Below are 17,330 nucleotides of genomic sequence, written 5' to 3'. Positions count from 1 at the left end.
GGGGCAGCACTCACTGAGCCCTATGGGCCCCTTCCAACGCGGCGCATTCCGTGGTTGCGACTCACTGCACGGAGATTACACACACCCACCCACACCCCTGGGAAGCCGCAAGGCCCCAGAGCAGCCCCCCAAAGCTCCTCGCACAGCCCAAGGACCAGGGGCACAGCCCTTCCCTCCAGCCCACACCGCCCTCTCTGCCTCGGAATCAACAGCCGCAGCAGATGATCCAGTAGAATCCAGTGCATTTATTTCTTGCAATAACTGAATGGGTGTTTTTCAGCTTTGGATTTTAACACATACAAATTAATTTTTGCAAGTTTAATGACAATCAGTACTAGAAGCAATTCATTGTATAAAGCTCATAGAAAAAAAAAAAAAAACAAACAAAACAAACCAACATATCCATCAGTTCTTGGTTTTCCTGGAAAAAAAAAACCAAAACAAAAAACCAAGCATTCCAAATGAAGGCCTCATGGAAGCAAGCATACCCCTGCCAGAAAAAGTTAGGAACAAGTCAGAATCAACTATCAGCATAGGCAGCTGAAATACAAGTATTCACTCTTTCTACAAGCAGCTAATTTAACTAAAGACAAGGAGTTTACAGGGCCTAATTAGCTGGGGAGTTTGTGAGAAACCCACTCCCCTGTCCAGGAGCACATTCTGAGTCTGATCTGCAGCCTGGGCTAAAGAATAAAGGTGCTGATGAGCCACCCCCTGCTCTGCAAACCTCCTGTAACCATCAACTGTTCCAGTGCAAATCAGAGTGAGTCCAGAGCAGGCATTCACACTAAACCAAGAGCAATGGAAGACTCTGCCTTGGCTCTCCCCTGCCCTCCCTGCAGTGCCAGTGCTGCAACCCACAGGGAATGGGAAGAGCAGGGTGCACATCAGACTTCAGAAGTTGCTGTCTCCCTCCTTCAAGGGAGAACTGACTCAGCCTGGACATTAGAAATGGAGAAGCAGCTTATGGCTGTTCCTAGATGTCTAGTTAGACTACCAAAACTTCTAGATACAATCAATAAAGGCGAACACTGCTGAGCTGAGCGAGTCCTTCGCCACCTCCATGTTCTGACCTGCTGCCCTGCCCAAACCTCTCCAAGAGTTACCAAGAGTGCTGTGGGATTCACTTGCTTCAGTTTGTATTCAGAACGTACAAAGTCGACAACTTAAAGCTTTATTGTAGTTTGCAATAATATAAACAAGTGCTGAAATTCAGTCAATGTCCATTTCTGGAAGCTTCTTGTCGGTGGCTGCGGGGGCAGAGCCCTGCTCGGGGGGCTGGGTCCCGCTCCCGGTGTCCCCCTGCCCGTCCAATGGTCCGTTGGCTTCCGTCGGCTTCTGCTCCTCCTTCGGCAGCTCCACCTTGGGTTTGGGTTTGTTCACTATGGGGTTACAAATACTTGCCAACTCCTAGAAAACACAGAAACAACACATCCTTAGAAATGGTTTTATCTCCCACTGTTGAACTTTAACTTCTGAAACCACTGTTGGGAATGCTCCAGTTGATGTTCCCTGGTACTTTTGAGATTTCTCACCTCAGAGTTTTCTGATCAGAGTAATAAACACAAACATTCAGAAATACAGTGAATTATGCAGAAAAACGTACTTTTGCTTTCGACTGTATGTCTTTTGCTTTTATAACTGGGTCCAAAGTAAGACTTCTCTTGTTCTGCAGGTTGAGGTTGTTGTTCATCCACTCCATGGCTTCATTGGTGCTCTTCTCCACCTTTGCCACGTCTGCTTCATCAAGATGCTCATACAGTTCATCCTGCAACACCCAAACAGGAGCAGCTGTGTCAGAGTTTGAGCACAACCTGCATCCTGACATCCTCAAAACTTAGCTTCAAAATACTGAAAGCCCATTTAGTCAAGAGCTGTTGTGGTTAACAAATCAACAGAACTGATCACCCACAGCTCAGTAACCAGAGACTGAAAATCTCCTGCTGCTGGCATTTTGCCTGCATGAGGAAATGAACACATGATTAAAAAGGGACCGAGATGTGCAAGGCCCAAAAGCTACTTCTGAAAGTCTATTAAACATCAAGAACTCATAAGTTCACTGGGAGGTTGCACCAGATTTTTGTCTGAAATTTACCTAAAATTCAGAAAATATTTGTACCATTTCCTTGCATTTTTCAGAAATTAAGTATAAAAATACCTTTGCTTTGAATGCATGAACAGCTTTCATGTATTGCTGGATTTGCTTCCCCAAGTCCTCAAATGCTTTTGGTCTTTCCTCTGATTCTTGGAATCTTGCCTGAATAGGCTGACCCAGAGTCTGAAACAAAGCACAAGTATAAAACTCATGGAGCATTGCTGAGGGATCCTCAAGGTTTGACAGGATACATCAACTTTCCTGAATTCCTTGGAACTCTGACTCTTCCTTCAACTTACAGGAAAGACTGAGCCGCCCCCAGCCCTGCTGTTACAGGTCTGTTGGAGACCTACTCCCCACACACTAACAATCCAAAGCAGGCTGTTGTTACCTCAGAACCAGCAGACCCCAGACAGCTCCTGACTGGAACAAAGTTCTCCAGCTCTGGTAAATTCCCATGGGAATGTAAAAACCACTCACCTTCAGTTCTGCCAGTTTATCAATGTATATTTGTTTGGGCTGGTCTTCACCATCTTCATAAAGCCAATTTTCTGTATCTTCTAGCTTCAGTGTGAAGCTATTTCGATCCTGCAGCAATGCACACAAAACAGGCAGGTGACATCATTTATTAGGTAACAAACTGCATTAAATGGTACTTGGAACCTTTCTGGAAGGGTTGTATTTTTAGAATATAAAGAACTCTGCCTGGAATGCTTTATCCTATTTTAGAGAAAAGTAAGAAATAAATTTTCTTCTGTAGAGCTTTGTGCTGGATTCCAGGCCCAAGGAAGAAGCATGTGTGACAGCCACAGTTCAGATCAAATACTGTCACATCAAAGGCTTTTTTGTCCCCTGCACGTTTACATTGTCACTACATAAGCAAGCCTGAGAACACAGGGAAACTCTTCTTTAGCAAAGGTGCCATAAATGTCACCTGGCATGTCCCAGTTTGGGCTCTGCAGGCACCTGGCTGGCAAAGCTCCATTGCAGTCAATGGAGATGCACTCAGGTGTTCAGTCATCCCTAAAAGCGGAGTTAACTTCATTACACACCAAGCTCCTTCAGTAAAACAGGGAAAGCTGCCTAATAATACCAAGAGATTTTTAGACAACCAGTTCAGATACAGTTGTCTACATTTAGTAGATTATCATCAGAGCCAGAAAGGTTACAATGATTTCTTCAAATTTTAAGTCTGACTATGTAATTTATATAAGTATAGTATGTGATACAGGTCAAGCATTACTAAGTCCAACTGCTGATTGTACCACAATGTATCAGGACAGCTGAGCAGCAATACTCACATCCTCACTGACGAATTTCTCATAAACACTGCAGAGTTTGTCTCTCATTTCGTACACATACTCCTCCACTGCATTCTTGGCATCATTCCTCTCCTTCTCCAGCTTATCCTGCATTATCATCTTACCCTGTGAACAAGATATCAAATTAATTGACTAAAAAGCTCATTATTTAACATTTATTTCCAGGGCACCTTGTTAGCAAAGGCTCAAACCAGATCAAGATTTTGCAAAACTGTTCTAACACAGCAAATGCCTGAAAACTGATTTCAGTTTTGGTGTGATGTCCAATCCTCCTCCAGCTGAGGAACCTCCACCCTGAGGGCCACCTGCACCTTCTGGAGGTTTTCTGCAGAACAGCCCTTTGAGAGTGACAGCTCCCCTGACCAGGAACAATAAATGTACATTGCGTCCACGGGGCACTGTTGTTCACCTCTGACTGCTAACCACTTGTTTTATTCCTTTTAATCCTTTTCTTGGCCATCCTTAACTGTTTTAATGAACAACAGCATTTCTGGAGACCAACAAGTGACGTTTTTTGCTTGGCAGGAAGAGTTTACCTCGTTCTCAATGAACAAGTTGAGCATGTCCTTCCCAATCTGCCACACCAGCTGGTTCTCGATGGGAAGGTCCACTGTGGTCGTCTTCACTTTGGCCTTCTTGGCCTGAGGTGGCTGATCCACTTTCTTGTCCTTCGAGTCAGCCTGGCAAGTCTGCATTAAAATATAATTACATTCACAGTAAAAACAGCATCACCACTCAGTTCAAGGGGAGCAGTCAAAGTTTACATCAGAAAAACTGAGTTAGCACCTCAACAAGAAAACCAAGCACTCCCTGCCATTCTGACACCTCATCTGCTGAAGCCTGAGACAATTAATGCAGCCACTGACCTTTTCTGGGCACTCTACATTCATGGGAGAGGGTGCTCATGGCAGAACACTATTCTAGTATTCAAGTTGTTGAAAACTAGATGATTATTTCTTCCCTGAACAGGAGAGTTCCCCCATTTTATCAGTACCAGGTCACCTGACAGGTCTGCAGTTATCAGTGCTATTTGTGTCCTTTCTAAAGGTCTAATCACAATGGACCACCAGTGCATTGAAATACAAGTTCAGCTTCCAGAACTATGACAAAGGTAGCAAATGTGCTCACACTCCTCATATTCTCACAGATCTCATTAAAAGAAAGTCTCAAATGCTCCTGTTACCTCCATTTCTTCAGACTCTGCCTTATTTTCAGGCTGGGTTTGCTGTTGCTCTTCAGCCTTTTGTTGCTCCTCGTCTACTTGCATCTTCTGAAATTCAGAGAGATCCAATTTCACACATTAAAAAAATGCAGATCACTGCTTCAGTTCCTAGACTGATCCCATAACACCTCTAATGGTCTTTAGGCAAAACAAACAGAATGAAAACTGCAGGAATAAATTATGAGCTCCAGTCTTTGCTCCAGCAAGCCACAGCTCTATCAGTAAGAATGAGATCTACACCTCAAGTCCTAATTTCAAGAGATCTATCACTGGTGCAACATACTACAATGAGTACTCTATCTCATATTTCAGCTGTGGGCATGTCTAGTAAATCCTTACACAAGCCTGAGCCCATGGCCAGCTGTGTTTCCTGGGGATTCTGAGCAGCTGGGAGCAGTGAGTCTGTTACCTCTTCCTCCTTCGCGTGCTGATCTGTCTCCATTGGCTCCTCGTTCTCATCAAATTTATGAACCTCCACCAGAGATGCACTTGAAACACTGAAGATGCCATGGATATTTATTCTAACTTTGACTTTCACTTTGGAACTGGATCCATCTGTTTGAGGAGTGACCTTCTGAACCAAGAAGTGAGCTACATAGACAAAAAAAAACAAAAAACAAACACTTTTGATTAACCTCAGTTCTGAATGCAAAGCAAACCCCAACTGCCACTGACACAGCTGACTGCAGTGTGCTCAGGGAATGTTAAAACCCACTCAAGTTGGACAATCCAGTTTTTTTACTCAGCAATGCTGGGGCACAGCTACTGGGAATTCTTTATGTCAAACCTGGTGTTACTTTTATCAGAGCAAAAGATTGCACAACTCTTAGTGTGCCCCTTTCATGTTTACCCCAGTATTAGGAGCTTTTTGCCCATAAACTTCATGCTACTCCACCTATTTTACTAAAAATGCCTTTGAAATGTTGTCCTGAGAGCATTTGCAGTAGGTTGCATGTCCACCCTAATTAGAAAGAAAAGGTTTGAAACCCAGGAAAGACTCTTAGTTAAAGGTACAAAATGGTGCTAACCTATAGCAGGGTCTGGGTAAGGCAGCTCCTTGGGGGAACTGTAGTAGGCCTCCAGAGTGAAGGGCTCCTTCCTGTAGAAAGTGAGGACCTTGGAAAAGGGAGCAGGGTGGTTCTTGGGGAAGACCTCAAAGTCACTGCAAGAGAAAACACAGCCTGTGTTCAGTATGACAACACAGCTGGTAAGGTAACTAAACATTTCTGGATACTCTTAGGGAAAAAGTTTCCTTAAGAAGTGACAAGACTGTCCTGATCTTTCAGGTTAAGTAACAAAACAGCCACGCAGGAAGTGCCAAACTGCCACTCAACCTTGGTTTTGTTTTCTGCCATCATTAACGTCACAAGTATCAAAACTGGAAGTGTTAAATGGGCATTTAACCCTGGAAATACACTGTTCTAAGGGTATTTATTGATGTTTGTTATTTACTCTAATCATCACCAGTAATTTTAAGCTGTAACATGCAAGAAGATTGTACTGATTTTACCTCAGAGCTTCTTCTGGCGAATTCCATCGCAAAGAAATGGGGTACGGTATCAAATCTGTGATAGAAAACTCTCTCACTTTGAAAGCCGGGGACAAAATTGCACACTGCAAGAGCACAAAAGCCACATTACAAATGTTCAGACTTTAGGTGAACAAGCATTTCATTCAGCAAGTCGCTATTGATGCTGCTTAATATTCTCACAGCTAAAGCAAACAGCACTTTTTACCTGCAGTGCACAGCCTCGTGCCACAGCCTCATCCGCATTCAGGGTCGTACTGACTTCTTTGCCAAAAAATTTACTGATCTTCTCTTTGACAGCAGGGATTCTTGTGGTACCACCAACTATCTCTACTGCATGAATATCCTCCTTTTTCAACCCTAGAAAGGAGTCAGACAATACATGAAACGTTTCTCTTTCACATTAACACACCAACATATAAACCGGAAGTTTTAATAGACCATCTTTAGGCAAAGTAAAAATTTCAGCTCTTAGCTTGGGTGAGAAAGTTTTTTAATCTTGTAATTCCTAAGCAAGAAACTGTTGTTTGTGGTAACCGTTGTGTCCAACATGCAAAGGCAGCCTGCACTCTGGCTGGCTCCTGTCTGCATGCAGAGCACCCCTTATCCCCACACCCCCACTTACTGGCTTGCTCCAGCACGCTGCGAAGGGGAGGCTCCACTCTTGCCAGAAGTCCTTCACACATCTCTAAAAATTTGCTTCTGTTGGAAGAAGCCATAAACAAAGCTCTAGCACACCATAAAGAAACATTGCAAACAACAGGATGCCCAAACTGAAGGAATGACATTTTCACTGTGTACTGCAGGGTTTTCTCTCCCCCAGTCCCAGCTTTATACTTTGTATGTTCTCCCAGACAAAACCTGGTTCCTGGCATTCTTGCAACATCCCCAGTCCTCCCTCTTAACCTCAAGGCCACTGACCAGGCTCTAAACACTTGCATTTCCAGCAGCATTCCTGCACATGTTGCTCTTTGATTTCTCACCTCCCTGCAGCCCTAAGAGCTGACACTTCATACCAAGTTTTTAACTGCCTGAAGGGCACTCTGAAGTTTCCCCTTGTAGGGGAAACCCCAAGGTTACCTGTTCATGGTTCCAGACACATCTATATCATTCATGAAGCACTCTATGTTCATGGGCAGGTCAGAGGCATTGGCACTCATCAGCTTCTTCAGCCTCTCACACTCCTGGTACAGCCTCAGCAGTGCTCGGATCTTGGACTTGATGTCAAGTTTGTATTTCTTCCCAAACTCCTCACAAAAGTATTCCACCAACACCTCATCAAACTTCCTGCCTCCAAGGGTTGTATCAAACGCTGTAGCAAGAACCTTAAAGGAAGGGAACCCTTCAGTAACAGTACAATGTGCCATTACCCAATGAAAGCAATCAGCAGTCTACATCAAAGCAGTGCTTTGTTTCAAACATAGTTTAACTCTAAGTCAGAGAAATCGCCTTCCTGGAATAAGGCGACAACTGCTTTTAAAGGAATTCAGGGATATCGGGCAGGACTTAGCAACACAATCTGCTCCATAGCTTCTGCTGAGAGCAGATCTCTGCTCCAAATTCTGCTTAGCCACTGTCAGTTTGAGTCATATCCCAGTTTAATATTTGATGCCTCCTAAGGGTGGAACATGCTTACACCAAGCTAAAAATAAAACAGGAAGCAAATAAATAATATTAACTCTTAAAACAGGTGCTCCTTTTTGATGAAGGAATTATCTGCAAAGAACACCTGCAGCCCACCCACCTCAGCTCATTCTGCTCTGTAAACACACCAGGAATTAATTTTTTTAGGAACAGAAATCATTACCCTCAATACCTTTCAGATGGCTTTGGCCTCTACACAGGCTAACAGCCCTGCACTCTGGAACCCAAAGCATCCTTTCCACACTGGCATGGCTTCCAAGTTTAAAAAACAAATGCAAAAGAAACACAAAGGTTCCATTTCCTCAAATAAATAAAACTGAGAAAACGAATGTTGTCAGAACATTTCTCTGCATTTCACTACCTCATAATTTAAATTCTGCATCTCTTTCTCCAGCCAATCATTAGAAAGGTATTTCAACTGCCAGGTCCAGATTGTAATAATTAATAATAATAATAAAATAAAAATGCCAGAAGAAATGTTAGTGCTTGCTGCAAAACAGCAACGCTATGACAGTGTACACTCACAAGTACACTGTCATCTGCTGAGCTTCCACTGGCAGTTTAAAGCAATCAGGAATGTTTCTTATCCTGTACTTGAACCACAGTGAGGGTTCAACAATATCTGTCACTTACACCACTGCAGGAATTGCTGCTTCAACACCAGATCTCATGACTGAATTGGAGTATTTTCTGAAAGCAGCACAGTCAGATATGATAATTTCTGAATAAACCATTTAATCCAGGTTTTTTATTCTTTGCCTGCTGATTAAGGCATGTTTGCTTCCTCCACACACTGCTCAAAAGCCCTCTAGTTCCCTGACCTACTTTTTGCTCCAGACAAAGTGCAATTTTAAGAACAAGAATTGAACTGTGTGGATGCCCCTCTGTGAAGCCAGGCAGGCTTGCCTGCCACAGTCCATGGATGTGCTGATAAATGTTCTACAGATAATCAAAATGGATGTGTAACAGATTGTTTACTTTCAGTTTGCCTTTGTTGAATGCACAAACAGAAACTTGATATGCAGAATGCCCCATGTCCACAAAAACAACGTTCCGTGGCTTTTCTTCAAAGGCAGGCAGGTCTTGCTTATAGATCCCATATGCAAGTGCAACTACAGAAATAAAAGTATAGTTAGGACACAAAGGTTTGTAATTATCAAGAAATAAGTGGCAATCAGGAATCAGCATTAGCATTTTATCATGCTCCTCAAGCTACAGACATTGAATAAACAGAATTCTCAATGCCAAAGAAACATGGAAGAACATTAAACAGTACCACCCCTCCCTCATTAAAACAGATATTCACCAAATATCTTTATGCCTTTCTAATAATGAAAAGACAAGCTAGTATTTAAGAAACTTTCTGATCAACTCATCTATTCCAAGTGTATAAAACCAGCTGTAACTCCAGAAAGCAAGGCTCACTGGCAGAATAAAAATCTTTTCACGTAGTAAAACTGCAACACTGAGTGTGAGACAGGTAGAAATTACCTGCAGTTGTTTCATTGATTAGTCTCAGACAGTTGAGACCAGCAATCTGGGTAGCATCCATCACAGATCTCCTTTCTGCATCTGTGTAGAAACAAGGAACCTGCAAGGAGGTCAGAGAGCAAATATTAGCAATTCCAGGAGCCACCTTCAGGAAACAGTTACAAGGGTGGACAGCGAGCTCATGGAGCACAAAGCTCCTTCAAATGCAGTGCTCATTTCAGTTGCAATAGAGGAAAAGCGAAAAAAAATACATAAAGACAAAGTTCCTTTTTCTATTTTACATCACAAGGCACTCATTTCTGGAGCACATAATCAGAAAATAGGAATCAAGTATTACTTATACTTCTAATTAGCAGCAATTTAAGACCATTAATGATGTAAGTCTAGTTTCCAAGAGGTGTAAGATTCTGTTTAAACAGAAAAGAAAGATACCTAGACATTTAAGTTTACTGGCCAATTTAATCAGATTTAATTGAATGCTGCAGCCATTTCAGTTCAGACAGTAACTAGTTCTGTGTGTTTTGTTGGATTCCATACTTACAGAAACAACACAGTCAACCACAGGCTTCTTAAGCGCATTCTCAGCAGTCTCCTTTAATTTGGTCAGAAGCATTCCTGTCACCTGCTCAATTGTAAAGTTTCTTTCTTCTTCCATATACATGGCCTTCAAATAAAAATTGTGCATGCTCATTACACTGCAGTGGAACCCAAGCACCATCTCCATTATCAGCCTTTTATTCCCTTCCCTACTAAGGCTTTCCATTTGAAAGAGAACACAAACTACAGCGAGCAGATTGAAAACAGAGAAATAAAAGGAAATTTTATCAGTTTCCTCCTCTGGCTCATTCTCAAACATGCCAGACTTACCTTGATGCCAGTTGAGCCTGTTGGCAGCTGGACAAGTTCATAGGCAAGGCTTTCTTTTTCAGCTTGAACAAAGGGATCTGAGAATGCACGACCATGAAATCTTTTAAAACTTTGTACTGTATTCTTTGCATTTGAAATAACCTAGAGGAAAAGAAATCTTTAATACAACGCGGCAGGGGAACATCTGAATTTCAAACAGAAGACAGAGTTTTGTTCTCATGCTTCTCCTGCCAGGGCATTTTTGTCATTTGTATCTTAACAGTATCTGGGCAGGTGCTGGGAGGCAACTTCCCTCTGGTTGCTCAGGGAACCTACAGAAACTTGAGATGGAAAATAAAATGTACACTAAAAACCGAGCCAAGTCTATAAAATATTGATTACAACCACATTCAAATTTCATAGGGCACGTGTAGGAAACTCTTTAGAACTGTTAGCAAAATCTCTTTCCCACTTACCTATTCTCTACCCACTACCTTTCTACAACCAGTGATTGCCCAAACATAACAAGCACATGGATGTAAACTCCAGCTTAGGTTCATCACATGCACGACACTCAACACACAGATATTCTCACAAAACAACTCAAGGACCAGCTCATGAAGCTTTAGGAGGTAAGGAGGTCCCATAAAATGATGCTATCACCTGGACTTAACTGACAAAAGGTAGACTGACTTTCATTACCAGCAGAGATCAGCACAGAGAAGTGAAAGCCCATCCCAGCTGGCTTCACGTAGCACAAGTGAAGGGAATTCTGTCACTGACACCAGAGCGAGGCACGCACTGAAAACCACAGGCACTGAGAGAGCAGACAGGCACTGTTCCACAGATCATTACCTGGGATTTGGGCTCAGGCAGGAGTCTACTTCCTAAGTAACTTGGGCTGGATGTTCTCTAAGTTTAGTCTGTGCAGGACATACTCATCTCTACAGGGCTCTGCACCAATGGATTTCGTTAAGCTAAGCAGACTCAATTCCAGAAAAAACAGCTGTGTTTGGTTCTAGTACAGTTGTGCTGTTCTTGAATAACATGGCTGTGTCCAGGCATTTTTGTATTTTAGATAAAGAATCTTCACAAATCTCTAGGCTTTTTAGGCTAAGGAAAAACAACTGTTTGACTAGTCACTTCCTGTAGAAGACTCGGAAAAAATACATCATCTTTTATAGGGGTTATTTACACAGCAACACAAAATCTGATACAGCAGGACCCAAATACCACAAGTAGGACAAATCACCTTAACTTTTTCTCAGTCCTTAAATTACATTTACCTACCTATAGCAACAGAAACTCAGACTATGGGCTTGAACACCCAAAAGCGATATTTAAATTGTAATTCAGCCCCAAAGGGTCACAAAAGCTCTGTCTATTTACACTCAAATATACCCCCTTTCTGCCCATCATGCACTTAATGGAATACTATTGAACAGAGTCACATAATTAAATTCCATCATAAAGCATAGGAACTGGAACAAACTAGGGCAGGGTGAAGCACCACTTGTGAATTTAGGTTTGCAACTTAAAAAAGAAATTAGTAGTTATCAGAATTTCTTAAGAGGCACAGCTTTATTCTGCTCACACTTCATTATGTGCAAGGATCAACCCTGAAATTTCTCTGCCAGATGACAAAGCAGCAGCCCATGGTGAACAGCTGAGGGCAGCTCAGCTGTTCGCTGGTTAAGGAGACACCAGGGCAGCAGCTCAGGGACATCTGTTATCTGCAGTGACAAACCCCACACTGCTGCTCTGAAGTTGTTCTACCCAAAGCCCACACTCACCTGGCTTTTAGCTGCAGCACCAATGGAGCGATTCTTGGGCCCAAAGGATATACAGGCTCTGCAAGAAAAGGAGCAAGTTCAGCCAGTGACTCTACAGCTGCACATCTTCTGGGTAAAAAGTACTGATACTGTCTAGAAAATCACTGTAATCTATATGATTTGGGCCATTAAAAACGTTGGTCACTCGCTGCAACCTGTGCATGGAACATTCTGTGGATTCTGGGAAAATCAGGCTCTCTAACTGCATTTAAAACACCAATGGTCCCTCCTGCAGAACAAACTAACCCCAAACTCATCCATGCTCCTTCAAGCTTCCCATCTAAGCACTGACTGGTCAGCCAGCCTTATCTCACTAACTGCCCATGCATGTGATGCACTCAGGGATAAGCTGTAGCTAATACCACAGGAAACATTCGACTGCTCAGCAGACAAACACAAGGCACAAAAGATATTACATCGTTCCTACACGTCTGTAGCAGATGCTAACTAAGCCTTCCAGGTTTAAGGCAAACCCTTCCAGGGCAGAAAGAAACTATCTGCAGAGAAGATTGGTGTTTCAGAGTTTCATCTGTACCCACTGAAATAACATGGAGCACAGGAAGAGAAATTATGTTTTACTCTGCCCTGCCTTGTGACAGCCTGCAGTTCTGAATAGAGAAATCCTCCTTTTAGGAGAAATTCCTTGGCCGATTAAGCCTCTTGATTTACATATTTAACAAACTGTAGGAGCCCTAACAAAACAAAATCCAGCCATCTAATCCAAGTTGTTCATACCACTGAGGTAAGCTTGGTGGGGGGAAGCCTGCCATTAGGTAAGCAGATCCTTACTGCTCACACAACATGCCAACTAAGTCTAATTAAGCTGCTCCCCATGCAGCAGGTAAAGAATCTGCTTTACAGCAGGGTGATGTGCAGGACTGCCACAGGAAACATTCCAGCTCAGCCTGAGCTTTGGAATTGGGCATTCCAAGCAGAAACTGTCAAAACCAACCTGAAGGCTGGGGTGATAGAATTGCACTGGGTTTGTATCTTCTTCCAATTTACTAACAACTTCACAAATGCAACAAGGCCTACCCTAAAATATGTGCAACAACAGAATTAACATTTCTGAATAAATCTGCAGTTGTTTGAAACAACTATTCATGATATTAGTTAAAAAAAAAAAAAAAAAACAGCTAAGTTTGTGCTCTGCAGACCCTTGGGCCCACACCAAAAGAACAGGAGGTAAAAACCTAATGAGCCCAAGCAAGGAGCTGGTTATTAATTTACTCTGGTCTCCTGAAAGGAATTAAGACATGAATTGTTGCCCTTCTCTTGGACAAAAAAAAAATATCCACTACTCCACTGCTGAATTCACAAACCAAGATCCCCTCACCAACACAAATGCACTAATTTAGATGAAAGCCCTGGTAGTGAGTTTCATTCACAGCGGCGAGTGAAACCAGGAACGAGAAGAAAAGGAAGAATTTTCAACCGGTCCCATTTCCCTGATCAGTTCACAAGAACCAGTGAACTCATGAAATACAAATTACACTATGACAGGATTTCTGGGAGCAGAAAAACTAACCAGTGCATTTTAAGCAGAAACATTCACAGTGAAGGTCATCAGAGGTCCTCTGCACTGACCATCAGCACCAGCTCCAGAAGGTCAATCACAATGACTTCATTTAACTCAAGGCCCTTCATGCCTACAGAAATAATTAAACTCTTATTTTTTCCTCTCAGTTTCCACTACCTTTCTCTCCACCACTTTTCCATATCCAAAGACAAACACAGTTTGCACAGCTTTGGGATGTACAAGTTTAAATTTTACAGCACTCCAGAAGAATCTAAGTACCAGAGCTGAAGGCAGATTCTGTGGGAGTGTCATCTGTGCCACTGAACTCAGAGCAATGCACTCAGGGGGGTTTATTTTAATAATACAAATTATTACAATAACACATACAAAACACAGTGTTTAACCCTGACCATGAGCCAGTGCCTGAGGAAACCTGTCACTACACCTTGCATGACTTCCCCACTGTAACAACTGCTCAGCGCTGACTTTTTGAACCAGGCGTCTGATTCCAAGTCACTTAAAAACCATGCAGAAGTTCTTTTAATAGAAGGGTCTGCTTGCAGAATGATTTTCTGCATTCCGTCAGAACCTGGAGATTAAGCCCTGCTAAAACCCTCTCATTTGCATTATGCTCATTTTTTCCATTTCGCTTCAGGCTCCCATAACTGAATTATTTCCCAAGAGATGCACCGTGTCAGATATTTTATTTAGCTCATCTCCTTCAACAAGGGACATTTGTGATCACATCTCAAATATATAGATGTATTTATCAGCAGAACTTCAACTCCCTGAGAGCCAAATACCTACAGCTATTAGAACCCAGCTCTGATACTCTCTACATTCAATATTTTCTCAGTACATCTAACCTTTAAACTTCCACATTATTGAGAACACTTAAGAAATCTCCAGATACTCGGGCACACATGCTGAATTCAAAATTTCCTTCTCCATTTATTCACTGCTTAGAGACAGGAGGAAGCAAACAGTGATGTATTGTCTAATGAGAAGCAAGGTCACTTTGGGCTTTCTGGAGTGATGCGAGGGATCTAAAAAACCCCAAACACTGAAGATGACGCAACTGTCTCACCAAGATAGCCACTTCAGGATCTGCCTAAATAAAGCCAAAGTGCAACAGAGGGGAACCTCCAGAAACACTTCTAGGACAGCCTTCCCCACAGTTCCTCTCCAGGTCTGATGCCCAATTCTTGATGCAAATTCTTTTCCCACTTTTATTTTGCAACTCATTCATAAGAGTTTTACAGCAGTTCTCTCTTTCCTTCTTAGGAGTTCCTTAATGAACTGAGACAATGAACGGTCCTGTTGAGAATGTGTTAGGAGGGATCATTACACAAGCAGGGCTAGAATATACTGACCACACTGTACCACAGAATCATGGAATGATGTGGGTTGGGAGGGACCTTAAAGCTCATCCAGTCCCCTGCAATGGGCAGGGACCCCTTCCACTATGCCAGGTGGCACCAAGCCTCATACAGCCTGGCCTTGGACACTCCCAGAGACCCAGGGGCAGCTTCTCTGGGCACCCTGTGCCAGGGTCTGCCCACCCTCACAGGGAAGGATTTCTTCCCAATATCCAGTCCAAAGCTCCTCTCTGTCACTTTTGAAGCCATTCCCCTGGCACTGCAGGGTGCTGAGCAGCTTTTCAAACTCTGATCCCAGGACAAGCATGGGGCTCACACCAAGCCCCACATTAGCCCAACTCAGCCCTTCCTTCCTGGGACCTGCTGCGCTGGGATCGCAGGGGAATGACAGCCGTGATTCCAGAACACGGAGCATGAACACACAGGGAATTAAGTCTGGCACTTGCAGCAGCCAGGGATGCTTTTCTCTACGCTCACAGCCCCCGTCCTTCTAACCCCAAGGGCAGAGCCCGCCTCGGGGGGGACAAACCGGCCGTACTGCACGGCAAGGCTGGAGAGCTGGGGCTGCTCAGCCGGGAAATGAGGAGGCTGTGCGGACACCTGGAGCGTCCTGCAGCTCAAGGGGCTACAAGGAAGCCGGAGTTTCTGCATCAGGAACTGGACTGACAGCACAAGGGGGTGCTGAAAGAACAAGGCTTCAGACTGAAAGAATGGAAATTTAAGTTAGATGTAGGGTACAAAGTCTTCCCCGTGAGGGTGAGGAGACAGAGTGCCCACAGAAACTGTGGCTGCCCCATCCCTGGAAGTGTTCGAGGCCAGGCTGGACGGGGTTTGGAGTACCGTGGGGTGGTGGAAGGTGCCCCTGCCCATGGCAGGAGTAGAACTGTATCAGCTTCAAAATCCCTTCCACCCCCTTAGCATCCTATGATTCTGTGATTCTATGGAAGGCAGCTGAGAGGGTCTCCCGAAGCCCCCTCCGTGTCCGCCGCGTTTTCCCACATCTCTGTACGCACTTTATACCTCCACTCCTCCCGGCCCCACCGCTTCCCTCCCTCCCCGGCCCCGCCACGCCGGGCCCCGCGGGCGCCTTGCCGCCGCCTCAGCGCGGCTTGCCGGGCTGACTCACGGCGTGCAGCGGTCGCTGTACTCGTTGGCGACAGTCTCGATGCCGCCGGCGCGGGCCACAGCCACGTAGCAGCTCTGGAAGCCCAGGTCGATGCCCACCACGGACATGGCGGCGGCGCTGAGGGGGGAGCGCGGTACCGGCAATTCTCGAAAGATCCCGTCGGGCCGCGGCCGCGCCGGCGCGCAGGGCGGCCGAGATCTCGCGAGAGCGCGGCGGGGCGGAGGGCGGGCTCCGTGAGGGGCTCGGAGGGCGGGCTCCGTGAGGGGCTCCGTGAGGGGCTCCGTGAGGGGCTCCGTGAGGGGCTCGGAGGGCGGGCTCCGTGAGGGGCTCCGTGAGGGGCTCCGTGAGGGGCTCGGAGGGCGGGCTCCGTGAGGGGCTCCGTGAGGGGCTCCGAGGGCGGGCTCCGTGAGGGGCTCCGTGAGGGGCTCCGTGAGGGGCTCGGAGGGGCTCCGAGGGCGGGCTCCGTGAGGGGCTCGGAGGGCGGGCTCCGTGAGGGGCTCGGAGGGCGCTCGGTTCCGTCTCGCTTTTCCCCTTTGTCCAAGTTATTTCCTTGCGTCAGGAATGGCAGAAAAAGGCGATAGAGGCACAGCTTGGCAGCACTGCTCAGGTGGCTGAGTTGTTGCGATTTATTAAAAAAATATGGATATTGATTTAGTATCGATATCCAACTGTGACAGACAAAATCTCTCTAACAGTTTAAAGTTAGAAAGTGTGTGTTGTGTGTGGGATCACTCCCAAATACACACCGCGCCTTCCAAGTGATTACAGAGTCCTTTTATACATCCAAGTATTGAATACCCAAAATACAAATACATATTCATAATTTTAGTACATCCCATTCCCAAATACACACCGCACCTTCCAAGTACAGAGCCCTTTTATCCATACAAGTATTGAATAGCCAAAATACAAATACACATTCATAATTTTGGTACATCCCATTCCTTGCTTCGTACACTAATAATTTCAAAAGCTATTAAACCTGCATAGTTTGTCCCTTGAAATGGGTCGGTGTCCCTTTCATGGGGAGGAGTCCCAAAATGAGGAAGTAAATGAAGTCTTCCTCGTTCTGACCTTTCTACCTTTTCAATGAAAATATGAAAATAAACTCTTGGTAGAACTCCCATTCCTTGTCTTCAATTGGTTTCAGAGCAGAGGAGGCCCACAATTGTCTTATGTTCCTAAAAGCAACTTGTCAGTTTGTGTATTCTTCATTATAAACCCAAGTGTTGACAAGCAATCAATTATTAGTTAACTACTAACTCTTAACTTCATCAAGGCCTACTCATTTATTTTAATTAACTCTAGTAAGGCTTATCTCTAACT

At 44.4% G+C, this 17,330-nt stretch overlaps 1 protein-coding gene across 1 annotated transcript; it reads right to left on the bottom strand.

Annotated features, from left to right (window-relative positions):
* Positions 1–225: 225 nt before the first annotated feature.
* On the bottom strand, positions 226–16,152 carry HSPA4 (heat shock protein family A (Hsp70) member 4). The gene is made up of 19 exons (XM_021541267.4): positions 16,005–16,152; positions 11,942–11,999; positions 10,170–10,310; positions 9,844–9,966; positions 9,303–9,402; positions 8,790–8,923; positions 7,248–7,492; positions 6,793–6,869; positions 6,376–6,527; positions 6,150–6,253; positions 5,668–5,801; positions 5,049–5,230; positions 4,601–4,687; positions 3,954–4,106; positions 3,397–3,522; positions 2,576–2,683; positions 2,159–2,278; positions 1,607–1,768; positions 226–1,410 (listed from the first exon to the last, which is right to left on the bottom strand). The coding sequence occupies exons 1-19, from the start codon at positions 16,109–16,111 to the stop codon at positions 1,213–1,215; spliced, it is 2,511 nt and encodes an 836-aa protein (XP_021396942.2). The 5' UTR covers positions 16,112–16,152; the 3' UTR covers positions 226–1,212.
* Between the last annotated feature and the right edge of the window lie 1,178 nt (positions 16,153–17,330).

This window comes from Lonchura striata, chromosome 13 (assembly GCF_050655825.1).
Source record: "Lonchura striata isolate lonStrDom1 chromosome 13, ASM5065582v1, whole genome shotgun sequence".
Classification (NCBI taxonomy): domain Eukaryota; kingdom Metazoa; phylum Chordata; class Aves; order Passeriformes; family Estrildidae; genus Lonchura; species Lonchura striata.
The sequence above is the reverse complement of the archived record's forward strand: the minus strand, read 5'-3'. Positions and strand labels throughout refer to the sequence as shown.

What these genes read in the sequence shown, in the direction of transcription:
- HSPA4 (XM_021541267.4), bottom strand. Translation starts at nt 16,111, where the DNA reads ATGTCCGTGGTGGGCATCGACCTGGGCTTCCAGAGCTGCTACGTGGCT. An exon ending in AATCAATGAAACAACTGCAG is followed by an intron (nt 8,924 to 9,302) that starts GTAATTTCTACC and finishes TTATTTCTGTAG; the next exon opens with TTGCACTTGCATATGGGATC. An exon ending in TCAACAAAGGCAAACTGAAA is followed by an intron (nt 7,493 to 8,789) that starts GTAAACAATCTG and finishes CCTTCCTTTAAG; the next exon opens with GTTCTTGCTACAGCGTTTGA.